General features: G+C 44.7%; 1 protein-coding gene across 1 annotated transcript in view; it reads left to right on the forward strand.

Moving 5' to 3' along the window:
• RRM2B (ribonucleotide reductase regulatory TP53 inducible subunit M2B) overlaps positions 1-5,699 on the forward strand; it is an 11,408-nt gene extending 5,709 nt beyond the window's left edge. The window contains exons 6-9 of the mRNA XM_042808830.1: positions 1,324-1,457; positions 3,782-3,886; positions 4,894-5,007; positions 5,447-5,699. Of these exons, the coding sequence (XP_042664764.1) occupies positions 1,324-1,457; positions 3,782-3,886; positions 4,894-5,007; positions 5,447-5,599 (506 nt within the window). The 3' untranslated portion in view covers positions 5,600-5,699. The remainder of the gene's footprint in view (positions 1-1,323; positions 1,458-3,781; positions 3,887-4,893; positions 5,008-5,446) is intronic.
• Positions 5,700-14,185: the final 8,486 nt, after the last annotated feature.

Raw genomic sequence — 14,185 nt, forward strand, 5'->3', positions numbered from 1 at the left:
CTCTCTCTCTTCCTTCCTTCCTTCCTTCCTTCCTTCCTTCCTTCCTTCCTTCCTTCCTTCCTTCCTTCCTTCCTTCCTTCCTTCCTTCCTTCCTTCCTTCCTATTTTTAGTTCCTTCTCCCTAAACTTCATCCTATCCAAATTTTGTAAGGTGTGTTTCTACTCTTCTGCTTTTTTCATCTTCCTGAGAAAAGTTACCCAATCTTAAAACATTCTGTGGGCCCGGACCTTATTCATATGGGTTGTGAGATATGTTATCTGAAGGTGGCATGCTTAGTGCTTCCTTCCGGGCTGGAAGGCTGGCCTTCAGCAGGGTAGCTGTGTTTGATTTCTTACACTGAGGGATTAGTTGCTGTGTTTATTCTGTGGACTCTCAGCCTCCCAGTGTGTGCAGACATCACGTGGTGCTGCTGACAGGAGATTTTGTTTCAGCGTAACTCGTTTATATGAATGTTAGTCAGGTGGAATGCAGAAAAAAACACTGGTGTCCAGGAGGTGTTTATGCAGCATATCTCCCCTCCTGTTTAGAACTAACCTCGCAAATTTCAGTGTTGTCAGATAAACTCTTTCCTTAGTAACTTCTGTGATACTTTTAAGTACATGTTGAATTTCTTTAGATAAGCCAGCAGGTGGCATTTGCATCTCATTTGAGGAAGCAGAACAGATGGAATTTGGAGTTCATTGTTTTTATTTTTTTAAAGCAAAAGTCTGTGCAGTTCTCAGTGGTGAAAAAGACAGCAGCATTTAATGCAAAAGTTCTGCATATTGAAATATTCTCAAGAATCTTCTGGAGTTGTTTAAAATAGAGCATATGCAATCAGATAGTCTTGTAGTTTGAAGAAACACATTCCTGTAGAGAACAGAAAGAACTGGGACTGATAATGCTGTGATTTTCTTGGATGAAAGGTGGAATAACTGAAATATTTGTGACATGGTGAAGGCTTTTTGTTTATTTTATAGGAGCTTTTCCCCGTTCTGTATATTAGCTACACAGCCATTTTTCTGCCTCCTTAGAGAAAGAGATAAAGCTGTACTAATACCTTACCTGCTTCTGACACTTGTGGCTTTTCCCTTCTCATTTTCCTGCAGCCGTTTCAGTGGGTACCCTGGTTCTGTTCTGCTTGGGTTTGCCTGTGGCTGAGTTCTGTTGCACGTGTCAACCTTCTGTGCCATAGGATCTGCTGCAAGATGTGGTCAGCTGCAGCACCTGCCGTGGCAGCAGATAGCTTCCCTCCAGCATCAGTCTGTTTGATGCAAATGGTGCACTGTGCTGACTGGCAATACACTCTTTCATGTCTAACGGAAAATGTGTTGTGTTCAACAGGTGAGAGGGTGGTTGCCTTTGCTGCAGTTGAAGGCATCTTCTTTTCGGGTTCATTTGCTGCTATATTTTGGCTGAAGAAGAGGGGCCTAATGCCTGGATTGACTTTTTCCAATGAACTTATTAGCAGAGATGAGGTAATGTATTGTGTCCTACGTATTGTCTTTGAAGAAAAGTGAGTTTCAAGGAGGGCAGAACATTTGTAAATAACCTATAGTTTTGCTAGAGCAAGCCAACTCTGTGGAGGTGGGTAAGCTTGGAGCAAGCTGAAAAGCAGAAAGGGAACAAAGCAGGTGAGTGGGTGCAGAAGTAGCATTTGGGCAGGGACAGGTGAAAAAGCGAATCCAGCAGTGAGTAGGGGATGCATGTCTGGGTGTGGTGAAACCCAGCTGACAGTGCTGGAGGTCGAGGTCCCTTATCTCACCCCCATATTCCCCAAGCTTTGGATCCCACAACTTGCAAACAGCCACCTGCATCCATCACCTGGCCAGCTGTGGACGAGCTGCTGCAGAAGCAGCAAACGTTGGTCCTCTCTGTGTCCTTACCCTACTACACAGGGATAAAATCTCCTGGGAGGGAGCAACTACAGGTCTGTGTTAGAGAGCAGTGCCTTTCAGCTGCAGATGTGAGGTGTCTGAGGGGTGCATGTCAGCACACTGAAGGTGGGCTGTGAGACTGTGTCTTCACGAGTGCCCTTTCTTTTCACTGCTGCTTACTAGTTGGCAGCAGTTCCCTGTGGCTGAGGCTTGTCTGTAAGTCAGCACACAATGTATGGCACTGTCAGCACTGAAAAAGCAGCAAGATCAGTTTTATTTGCAAGATAAATCTGCTAACAGTTGAACTTATCAAGTACTGAAGGTCTAAAAGAATAAAGAGCTTCCATAATGGAAGTAATCTCTGTGGGTTAGATAAACTGATTTGAAAGGAGGCATCTTATGAGAAGTCTTTAATGTGAAAGACTTTTGTTGAAGAAAATGCTACAACTGGTAAATAAAGCCAAACAATTCTTCAGCCTTGATTTCCTTGTGTCTTGTTTCTGTGAGTCATCATGAGCTGATCCATTCAAATAAGGAAGTATTTCTTTGTTAAAAAGATGACTTGCAGATGAACAGGGTGCAAATTCCCCACTACAGCAGTATAACTGCTTCTCTGCAGTGTTGAAAAGGTGTAGGATTTTTTGAGGTGGCATATTTCCAGCTTCAGAGCTGTTGATTATGAAGAGTAAGGCACGGTCCACACTGCACCTGCATCAAAAAACAGGAAATACTGTTAAAAAGCAGTGACAGTTAAAGAATCTACACTGGAAAACTACAACATGAACATTTTCTGATACATCTGAGCAGATAAATGGTTGATGCTCAGTATGGTTTTGAGCTGCAGACTCCTTGAGCTGCTAAGAACTCTCATTCTTAGAGGTGCCAACCTGCCCGAGGCAGCGGTCAGCACAGCACACTGGTTTGACCAAGAAGCCAGTCACCTCCTGCTGGTGGTCCTGCCCTGCAGCAGACAGCTAATGTGTCCATGGCAGGGGCGTGTGTGCCAGATTATGTGGTTTCAGGACTCTTTCATGACCTGAAGCATGCAGATTTCATAGCCTTTTTGAAAAACTTTTTGCTTCCAGATTTTGTTTTAACCCTTGTTCATGATAGCAGTGGGTTGTCTTTTTTACCCACAGCCTGCCAGGTCATGCTGACTAGTTTGCACTCTGAATGTGCCCTCATGGTACTCATGTGCTTTAATCAACAACACATTTTGTGTTGTCAAGAGGAGAGGCATGGTGTCACAGTGCTTGTTTGGAATGAGTGCAATTTGTTGGGCTCCGTGTTGGGTAGCTGGGTGAAATGTACAGGCTTATGTTTGGTGGGCTGAATTGGGATGTGGAAACCAACATTACAAATCTATAGATGGCCTGGTAGCAAGTCCTTCACACTAACTGCATTTTGTGTGGAGAGAGAGATGACTTATCTCTGATTTGGTGACTCTGATCTGAATCTACTCTTGAAAATGCTGTAAGGAAAAGCAAGGGAAGAAAGGCTACTAAAAAAGTAAAGATTGATGTGTAGGTATCTCAAAGTCAAGAATGGCTAGCAAGTTTATGCTGACTGACATTTCTGCAGGTCCATCTGTAGGAGTCTTTCCACAAAAGCATCTCTGATAGGAGGCTGGAACCCAGCATGGCTCTGCATAGAATCCTTAGCGGTAGAACAACTCTCAAAATGGGACTGGAGAAAGTGTATGCTGATTGTTATTTTGTTGTAGGTGGCACCTGTTGGATTTCAGATGTTACTAACTGAGTTTTTAACCAGAAATGCCCTTACGGGTCAGTTACATCTAGTAACATTAGGACTGTCAACAATCAAGTGTGTAAGAAGCTTAAACCTAAATTGAGGCTGCCTCTAATTAAGAGCAGACTGTGTGCAGCAGGGGAAAACTCTGTTTTTGTTGTTCTCTGTTATTTCAGGGTCTACACTGTGATTTTGCTTGTCTAATGTTCCATTATTTAGTGAACAGACCATCAGAAGAGAGGGTCCGGGAGATCATTGTTAATGCTGTTGAAATTGAACAGGTAAGTCTGGCCAGGACAATATCACGAGCAGCACAGCAGGAGGTGTATGTGCAAAAGTAAGCAAATTAACTTCTAACTTTTGGACTTTCATATTTAATGCTTGGATCCCTGATGCATTATAGCATTTTTTTCCCTCTTCCTTAACTGTGACAATAAAAGGCAGGCACTTTCTGATACAGCTGTCAAGTAACTGTGAGAAGCTGAAGCTGGCAAGCTGCTTTCTTCCTCAAAAGCCAAAAAGAAGAAAACATTCTCTATTGGAGAAGAGTCTGTTTACTTCTGACCTTTAGGATCTTTGTCTCTCCCTACTCATATAACCATAGCTGTTTGTCCTTTGTGAGAGCCCAGGGTCTCTTCTGGACGTGGGTACAGTGGGTTAGTGGTTCTAACTGTAAAAAAATTGCTGTTCTTTCATAGGAAGTGCTACTCAACTTCAGCTACGTGTTTCTGCATTGCACAGTGTTTTGCAGGACTGTAGTTTACCCTTTCTTGTCTGTTGTCATCTAACTGCTGTGATGATAACAAATGCCTTGCCTTACAGCCATGAAAGGTCTTGCATCAGTGCCTAAACATGCACGTGGTTGAGCTCAGTGCTCGTGTATCACTGTCCTCTGGTTTGTTGTTCTGTAATGGCTGGAAGGCAAGGAAAACTGGAGATTTCTGGATCTATTCCTTCTCCCACTCCTCTGGTCTGTAGGTTTTATTGAAGTTGGAACTCAAGCTTTCACTGAAGCTTGGGATCTAGCGGGGAAAAAAAAAGGAGGTGAGCAGTCAAAAAAATTCTTGTACCTTTTCCAGAAAAATGTGCTAAAAATAAAGGAAGATACAAGCAACTACTGAAAGCAGGAGATACTTGTTGAATTTAGTGATGCAAGTTATTTATTCAGACAACTGCCTGGGGAGCCTGGAATATCACAAATTGTGTTACTGTGAAACACAGGTGTCTTCTGTCCTTTTCTCCTGTTAAATTTCATTTCTCTAAATGTCATCTGTATTTTAACTTCCAGGAGTTTCTCACAGAGGCATTACCTGTAGGTCTGATTGGAATGAATTGCACTTTGATGAAGCAGTATATTGAATTTGTTGCAGACCGGTTACTAATGGAGCTTGGGTTCTCAAAGGTAAGAGATGAAACTGCAGAAATGCTGGCCTGCTGGAGCAGCCAGGAGAGCTGTCAGCAAAAGTGCTTTCCTGATGTACCTGCAAACAGGTTGCTTTTAGTGCTTGTACTTCTGTGAGTGACAGATGAAACCACAACATTAATATATGCACTTCCACATTTGAAAGAGCAAGAATAGTTCAGGCCATTGTTTCTCTTCAGTTGCTCTGCAGGTTGGTGTTGGGAAATTATGCTGTGCTCTTAGAAGGCTGACAAACACCTCACACAGAGGAGCTTCAAACTTCTGGGGGCACACAGTATTGAACTTGCTTACATTGCGCCCATAAATTCTACAGCATATTACAGTGAGGGATGATCTAATCTGAAATACATACGTATGCGTTTGTTACACATGGTTAGCTTTTCAGAATCAGCAGTGTAATAATGTTTATTTTCCCCAGGTTTTTCATGCAGAAAATCCTTTTGATTTCATGGAGAATATTTCTCTGGAAGGAAAAACAAATTTCTTTGAGAAGCGGGTTTCGGAGTATCAACGTTTTGCTGTTATGGCAGAAACAATGGACAATGTTTTCACTCTGGATGCAGATTTTTGATGCCTTGACAAATTAGCACTGACTGTCTCCCTCTCCCTTTCTGCTGTGAAGTTGTCTCCATTTCTTCTGCTGGAGTTGGAGCCCACTGGGATTTTTTTCCTGGGTTTTCCTGGTTTTTTTTTGAAGAGCAAATGCATTTTGCTCTGCATCACTAAGAAAAAGAAAAAAAAAGAAAGAGGAATTCTTTTTAAAAAATTTGTAAGGCTTTTTAAAAGGACAGCCTTTTTAAGATTCGTGTGGTTAATCTGCTGTAATTGCTGTCTTTAAAGATGGTCTGGGTACTGCTACTTTTTTAAAGACTTCTTTACTGTTTTAAGAAAGCAAGCAGCTTACTTACCTCCTGTTGTAGTACTTTAGTCTGGAAAAACAGATGAAGTATCACTCTATGTATATATGTTGCTATAAATTATTTTCATGCTTACTATTTTCATGTTTATAAATCTGATTGACAGTAAAAGCTCTTCCCTTTTGTCCTGCTGCAGATAGAGTAATAGGGGTTCTGAGAAGACATGAGTTCAATAAGGTAGGAGCTTGTTACACCCAGGGGTACAGTTTGATCTCTGCATTAACCTGGGTTCTATCTGGAGCAGTTTGTGCTCAGTTTGCAAACACGATGGCTGTCAGTAGGAGTACGAAACAAATACATAGGAGTTTTGTATTGCAGCTGTTGTGAAGCATGTCAGCAGACCTTGAGTGGTCCTTGACAAAGCAAGCCTGTTAATAGTGGAGAAAAAACACATGCTGTAGTTCTCTGGCTTGTGCTGTTTTTCACTGCTTCTATGAACAAGTGCCTTATAACAGTTTGTGGTTCTGCCGTGCTGCGCAGCTGGAACAGCAAGCACTGGGTGTTGTCTGTACTTTCTCTGTTGTGTGAGGTGGATGTTCTCTCCTTCTCCATTTCATTCTACACCGATGAGAGGGAGAAGGCATATTGCTGCAAGGGATGGTTCCTTGAGGTGCTACAAACATGCTGCTTGAGCTGTGGAGAGGCACTAATGACATACTGAGGCACTTCAACTTGCGTGTTTAATGTGAACCATTAAAAGCATTGTCACAGTGGAACTTCTGCAACAAGGTATTAAATCTTACAGAAATAAATCTTGAAGTAGCATGGATTGGCAGCATCTTACAAAGGACTGCTGTTGGGTTTTTAATGTGCTCCAGTTTGCGCCCCCACGATTTGAAGTCCCTTTACACTGCATGCTGAGAATGGAGCATTTGAAGAAGACCTTAAAATACTGCAGTGATAGGGTGGGAGGGATATTATGCATGTACAGGTGGATTGTTTGCAAATAGAGAGTTTTTTTTTCCCCCAGGATGACATAAGTGTGAATGAGCCAGACAAAGAGTTCTGCTTGATTAAACCCCAGCGTTTTATCACAAGATTAAGCAATTTGTATGAGAGCTTTTATAAGTCCTTTCTGTTGTTGCAAACAACTTGTGCTGCTCTAAATATACCTGGCATGAGATGAGCTGGCAGCGTTTAGTGGTGGTGGGGTGGTACAGGGTTGTTTCTCCAGCAGCCTAGATTAGCCACAGCCCCAGGTAGCTGCGCTCCATGAAGTGAGTTCACTGCAGTAGCATAATTCCTAGTGAACAGCTTTCTCTGCTGTGAACATTAGAAGCAAAACTGACTTTTTGTTTGGCCACAGTGAGATCATGGAATACGTAGTGAGCATATGAACAGGACAGCTTTTTGTTTTTTCCTAGAGAAGAGCTTGCATCATTTGACATAAACTACTTGTGGGGATAGAGGGAGACCTGGAAAATACAGAGACAAAAGTTGATCTGCTATCGCTAAGTAATGCTCTGTGACTGCAAGAGAACTGTGGAATCCAGAGTTAAAATCCAGCACCTTTTGCAAATACTGTATTGATGTTGGAGAATATGCTGTAAATGGTTCAGTTGTTGGACGAATGGAAAATGTTTTGATGTCACTGAAAGAAATAAAAAGCATTTGTTTTGAGTGCTGTCAATTGGGAGTATACAGATGGTTTAAAGATGAAACTGTTCTGTGCTCAGATTTTCTAAATGTACACGAGATACCAAAGTGATCACAGCTCATACTCTATTTGTGTGTAAAATATCTCTGTAGTTTCAATAACACACGAACATGGGCAGGAACATGCCTTTGTTTGCCAGTTGTGTGCTTTATTGTGGTCTAAAAGGATATAATTAGGCTGTGCCAGAGAAACTTGGTGTTCTTAGCTGGTGGTTTCTGGGAGAAAGCTAAATGTGCCTGTATGCTGTCTTCTGCTTTGTGAGCTCTTGACTCGCTGTTTCTTGTTCTAGAGTATGCAGTTTAGGGAACAGAGAACATTTTTTGTCCTGGAATTTTCTGGATTAAGAAGAAACCTCTTGGGAGTCCTTCAGATTGAAAGAAGAAATACTCCAGGAAAGTAATTTCACTGAGCTGTGTCTGATACCTGGAGCTGGAGGGAAGCAGCCCTCTGCCTTTTGGGGTGGTTGGTTACTCCTCCCCTGTTCGGTGGCTGGAAAAGTGTTTGTTTGGGGAAAAATACCTGAATATCAGGAGATGGAGATGTTGACTGAGGTTGTGATCGCAATGTCTTCTCTTCAAGCTGGCAGCCAGTTGGGAGTGGGGTACCTCAGTGATTGATACAAGGCCTTGTGCTGTTCAGTGTCTTCATAAACTATCTGGATGGTGGGATTGAATGTGCCCCGATGAAGTTTGCTGGTGACACTAAATTAAGTAGGGAAGCAGACACTTCTGAAGGGAGAGCCACCCTACAGCAAGACCTTGACAGGTTAAGGGAGTGAGCTAACAAGAACCTATGAAGGTCAGCAAAGACAAGCATTGGATCCTGTGCCTGGGATGGCATGATCCAGGAGTGTTGGGATCTGCTGGGCTCAAGAGCAGCGCTATGGAAAGGAACCCAAGCTCAACAGGAGTAAATACCATGCTGCTGCTACAAGAAGATGCCAGGAGAAATGCAGCATTATGCCTTGCCAGCTATGAAGGGGCACTTAAATGAGAGCTGTGGGCTCCATCCTGTGCTGGTGGGATGGGTTAGCACTGCGTGGCACCACACAGTCTGCCTGCCATTCCGCAAGGCCTCGCTGCTTGCCCCACACCACTCACTTTCTGTGGACTGAGGTGCAACTGTTCAGAAGCCTTGAGTAAGGACAACCCCTGCTTTTATAATACCTGCAGCCACCTTTGCGACTCCTCATGTTTTCTTTCAAGCAGAGGAACATGGGTCTGAGGAAAAACAGATAAACCACAGGTGCTTAATACAAGCTGACGGCATACACCCAGCCTTCACGAAACTGCTGTGAAGTTCAGTAGGTAGGTGATAATTCCCAGCTCTTGCTGGAAAGAAAAACAGTGAAAAACGGAGTGAGGACAATATGCATAGCTGTACCTGGAGCTGCAGCCAGCCCAGGCAAGCTGATACCATTCCCACCCATCGTGGTAGGCTAAGGGCTGACCAGGGCTGGTTTTCCTCCTGGTGGAGCCCTCGAGTCAGCAAATACTCATTTATCAGCTTGCTAAGTTCTCCAGGGCTGTGTTAGGGAGAGAAACATGGGTTGAAGATGCCCAGGTGATAACAATAGCCGTAGCCTAGTATGTTAGCCAGAGGGCTGCTTGTGTGATAGGGGTGGCACTCTGCTCTGCGTTGTGTTCTGCAGAAACAGCACATGCATAAAGCGAATGTCAGTTTGTACAGGTAGGGAAGCACAGTGCATGTATGTGAAATGAGAGCTGGGGAAGAAGCAGGCCTCTGGGGAACGGCAGAGCGGTCGGAATTTTTTTCTCTTCTTTGCAGTTGGCAGCTCCAGAAGCGTTAGCGGGCAAATAGTTTTTATTCGTTTGCTGAAAGCCTCTGGCCCTGGAATCAACTTGAACTTCAGAGCTGCAGGAGACATTTGGCTGCCCAGAGAAATTTCTTAGCACAGCTCCAGATTTTTTCTTGCCCAAGTACTTCCCTGTGATGCTCAGTGTCGGGCACAGCCGAGCCTCAGGAAGCACTGCCTTCGAGTTGTGTTATGAGGAAGAGGGGATCCTCTGTCAGGCAGTGACCAGGGTGCAGGAGCTGCCTGGCTGCAGCACAGTGCCCGCCCAGCAAACCTTTCCACCTGGGATCTGCCACCACGGCACAGTCCCACTCTACCAAAGCTAGGATGGCAGCATGGTTTGCACCACGCTGGCTTGTGTTTGCCCTTCCAAAGTCTCAGCAGTATTTCAGAGCACACTAGAGCACAGGTGAATTTTTTTTGAAGCAGAAGCCCATGAGGAGACCTGTGAGCGCCCCTGGGCCATGACGTGCCCCCACAGGGCAGGAGGCTACCAAAGGGGCTGCACAGCTGGGAGGGGGTTCCTTCAGTTCTCAGTGGCATCCTGAAGACCTCATCTGGAGCTGATGATTTGTCAGCAGCAGCTGTCCTGATTTTATAGCGACTGGGATGAAAGGGAGAAACACGAGGCCATACAAGAGGGCCTTTGGCTGGGGATGACCGGGGCCATGTCCGTCCTGCGGGTCTGCTGGCTGCCAGCACACAGCCTTGCAGAGAAGGCTGGCAGGAAACCCTGCATACATTGCTCTTGGCTCCTGGGGCTGCTTCTGTGGCAGGGAATTTACAGGCTCGTAAATGTATCTGAGGGATTGTTAGATCAGCCAGTAAACTTTCCAAGGGTCTTGCAGACGTGGTTCTGGTGGGTAAAGGGTTGCATCCCAAGGGTTCCCTCTGGCCAAGCACACAGTGGTGAGGAGCCATGCCCTGTGGTCCGGGCACTATGGAGTGAGTGCAGACCTATGGGCAGAGCAGGACTGAGGGGGCCGTGGTGTCAGTCCAGGGGGTAGCATGAAGGCAGCTGCTGTCTGTGGGTGAGGTGGGGATGGCAAGCACTGTGTTTTGCAGCAGCTCTGTGCTAGGGCTCATTCTGTGCCTTTCACTGACTCTGCTTACATCGCCTGCAAGAAAAAAAGAAAGAATCATGCAGAAGGCAAATTTACTTTACCAATTAAAAATAAACCCCAGCCCCCTGCTCAGCTGTTCCTTGGCATCCGCTCCCACGCAGCAGCAGCGTCTCATGGCCCTGCTGCTGACGGGTGGTTATTTTTTTGTTGTTTTTTTCCTGGGGACGCACTCACCAGCTGCTTGGGGCGAGGAGGGCTCCTGATCAGGGTGGCAGCAGCCAGAGATGGGGCTGTGGGGGGGAGGGTGAAGCTATGGAGAGCACTGGGGCAGAGGTGGGGCTGGCCAGTGGACAAAGTCGTGCTGCATCTGTATTCCTACCCACTTGATAACGTGAATCTTGCACTAGGAGCCTAATTAGTGAGAGTTCTGTGCCAGGAGCTGTAGTGGAAGCTGGCTCTGCAAGCATCAGGAGAAGTGAATGAGAGGAATCCCAATGTGACCTGCTGTAATTGGCACCTTGCTCACATCCTTGCAGTTCTTCCAAGCTAAGAGATGCAGTAGAATCTTCACAGAATCACAGAATGGCCAGGGTTGGAAGGGACCTCAAGGATCATGAATCTCCCACCCCCTACCACATGCAGGGCCACCAACCTCCCCATTTAACACTGTACCAGGCTGCCCAGGGCCCCATCCAATCTGGCCTTGAACACCTCCAGGGATGGGGCATCCACAACCTCTCTGGGCAGCCTGTTCCAGTGCCTCACCACTCTGTAAAGAAATTCCCCATGACATCCAACCTAAATCTCCCCTCCCTCAGCTTGAAACCATTTCCCCTTGTCTTGCAGCTTTTCAAAGAGTTGATTCCCCTCCTGTTTGTAGGCTCAGTACCTCCCTTTTGTAGGTACTGAAAGGCTGCAATGAGGTCACCCTGCAGCCTTCTTTTCTCCAGGCTGAACAAGCCCAGCTCCCTCAGCCTGTCTTCATAGGGGAGGTGCTCCAGTCTCCCGATCATCTTTGTGGCTCTCCTCTGGGCCCTCTCCAACAGCTCCCTGTCTTTTTAGTACTGGGGACTCCACACCTGGACACAGTATTCCAGATGGGGATCTTGCTGTAAATCACATCCATTGATGAATACAATTTATGGAACTCACAACACAGAGATCAGGGTAAGTTATAGCTCATTATCTCTTGTTCTTGTGTGCAGTATCCTCTCACATTCGTGGACAACATCCAGCCCAAAGCCCCAGCACTGCATGATGTGTGGGCTCTGTCTCCAGGCTGAGGGATCCTGCAAGAGTCTGATGGAAGCTGGGGCACCAGTGGTTATGCAGAACATTTGATACATATCTCCTGGGTTTGCTGGAAGACCAGTGCCGTTCACCACTGAAGAGAAGCTGTTGCATTTTTGGGTCTTTCTGACAGAATCTTTGATGTTCACTGGCAGAACTTTGCCATTCCTGAAAGTGGCATGTATTATATATAATCATGTATTGTGTTAGAAGATCCAGGAAGAATCACAAAACATTTGCCAAGTGCTACATCAACTGGGAGCTGTAGGTATCAAGTACACCAGCTATGGTTGCTCTGTAGTCATTACATTGCCATTATCTGTTTAACACATTATTTATATTCTTCCATGGGCATGAGAAAACATGGCTCATGCCTGTATGGCCAAACTCTTCCCTTCTCCAGTCCCACAACCACAGTGGCTGTGCCCATGCTCCTCACCAGAAGTCTGCTCGGTGCTGTTGCTGGGCAGGGACTGGATCTGTTCTGGTGGTTAAACACTGCGGGTCAGTGCTTGGAACTGTTCAACTCTCTGTGTACAAAGAGGTATACAGCCCGTATGTCTGGCACTGGCTCTGCATCAAGCCAGTGATGAGAATGGATTGCTGCAGAACAACCTGGGTTTAATCATGACCTGATGGACTGGGCTTGAAATGTCTTGTATGCGTTTTTGAACCTAAGTCATACTGGAAATCAGAGCAGATGGTCAGCATCTGCTTTAAAAATGCATCAGTCCATGATCAAGAACCTCCATAAACAGAAATGTCTCATGATGAGGATGATTTCAAAGCTGACTCAGCTTAACTTTCAGTGACCCTGATGGGTTCCTCCAGGTCTTAGTGGGGCATGAGTGCAGTCAGGGCATTGTACATGGAGGAATTCACTTTCAGCTTTGTGTGTCTCCTGGCTTTGCTTGAAAGGAGCTGGGTTTGACCCCTCTGCTATGCACAGCAAACAATGTTCTTTAAGAAGAAAGAAATTTAAAAAAAAAAAGGCCCAAATCTCTTCTTACAGTACAGCTCTACCCTGGGTCATTCAAGGCAATGTCTTTTTCCCCAGTTTCCTGCTGCATATCTCAACTCATTAGGTCTGTCACATCAGCCTCATTTGGTCTGTTAGATGTGCTGCATGGCAAAGACTTGTCTCTGCACAGAGAAAGTGCTCAGGGAACTTATTTTGGATTGCATAGACTTCCGCACCAGGAATCTACTATCTGTCTGATCCTTTCAACTGTTTATTGTGGTGGGGTGTCAGCTCTTCCTGAGCTTCATGATTCCCTTACCTTTTAGCCCAATGACTTCAGCAGCTCCTGTGTTTGCTACTTGGGGCTGGAGCTCAGAGGAGAACTGGCAATTCCCTTTGCATGTGACATGTTACCTGCCACTATTCTGAGCTATCAATCACTTCCATCTAGAGGAAAAAACTCCAAATTCTTCTATTCTTTCAGAAAGTGAAGATATTGCTATGCTGTAGAGGGAGAAAAAATGTATCGAATACTTGGCTATCAAACCTCTCCACCTCTGTCTACAGCACTGTAAGCTGTAAGATATTGTGGGATACCAGAAGAGCTTTATTTTATTCCATGCAGAGCTTTCATTTCATCATCATAATCAAATCCAAGGATTTTTATTGTATGCATTACTAAACTAGATAGTATGTAATTTTACAAGACTATAACGCTGCACCTCATACATTTTTGAAATCTAAGATGGTTGTTATTACGATATTGATGGACATTCTTTCCTCTGAAACATCGCTTTTCTAAATAATTTTCTGTATCTGCATCTCTTTTCCTTCCCAGTTCCATTTCCTCTTCCTGGTGCAGCTGTATGAGAAGACAGCAAGGCCAGGTGCAGTGATTGTGGTGTTTTGATATTTGCAGAACTACTTTTTTGCTTTGCAGAAGTACTATTTGCTTCAGAAAGCTGAAAAGGGTCTCAGGTAAGCATAAGCTGCTGAGCAACAGAGGAGCACCTAACAGCAAGGCTTTGACTGCCTCAGCTTTGGCTTCCTGTTTCCTCACTGCCTGCAGGCTAAGGGACAAGGCAATCTGCTTCTGCTTTTGGAGCCATCCTCATTATCACTGACAATAGCTCAAGCCATGTAAACAATGGAAAATGAAAATAAAGTGCATCTAAGATCTACCATTCCTTTTTTGGTGGCTTTTAAGGTTGCAAAGCTGCTACAATTTAAAGTGAAATCTCAAATTATCTGTTATAAGTAGCATTCATTTTAAAAATTCAATACCAGTATTTGATTAAGTTTTGAAGAACTGTGTGTGCTGGATAAAAAGATGAAATTGCATTAACAAGTCATAATTTAATTTCTCATTAGACTTCAAATGAATTTTCTACTGATGCATAACAAATTTCAAAGTTGTTATGGTTCATCTTCCAAATGTTCCCTCTTTTTGAG

This window comes from Centrocercus urophasianus, unplaced genomic scaffold (genome assembly GCF_019232065.1).
Source record: "Centrocercus urophasianus isolate 14NV4802_14NV808 unplaced genomic scaffold, USGS_Curo_1.0 seq_11, whole genome shotgun sequence".
In the NCBI taxonomy this organism is placed as follows: Eukaryota; Metazoa; Chordata; class Aves; order Galliformes; family Phasianidae; genus Centrocercus; species Centrocercus urophasianus.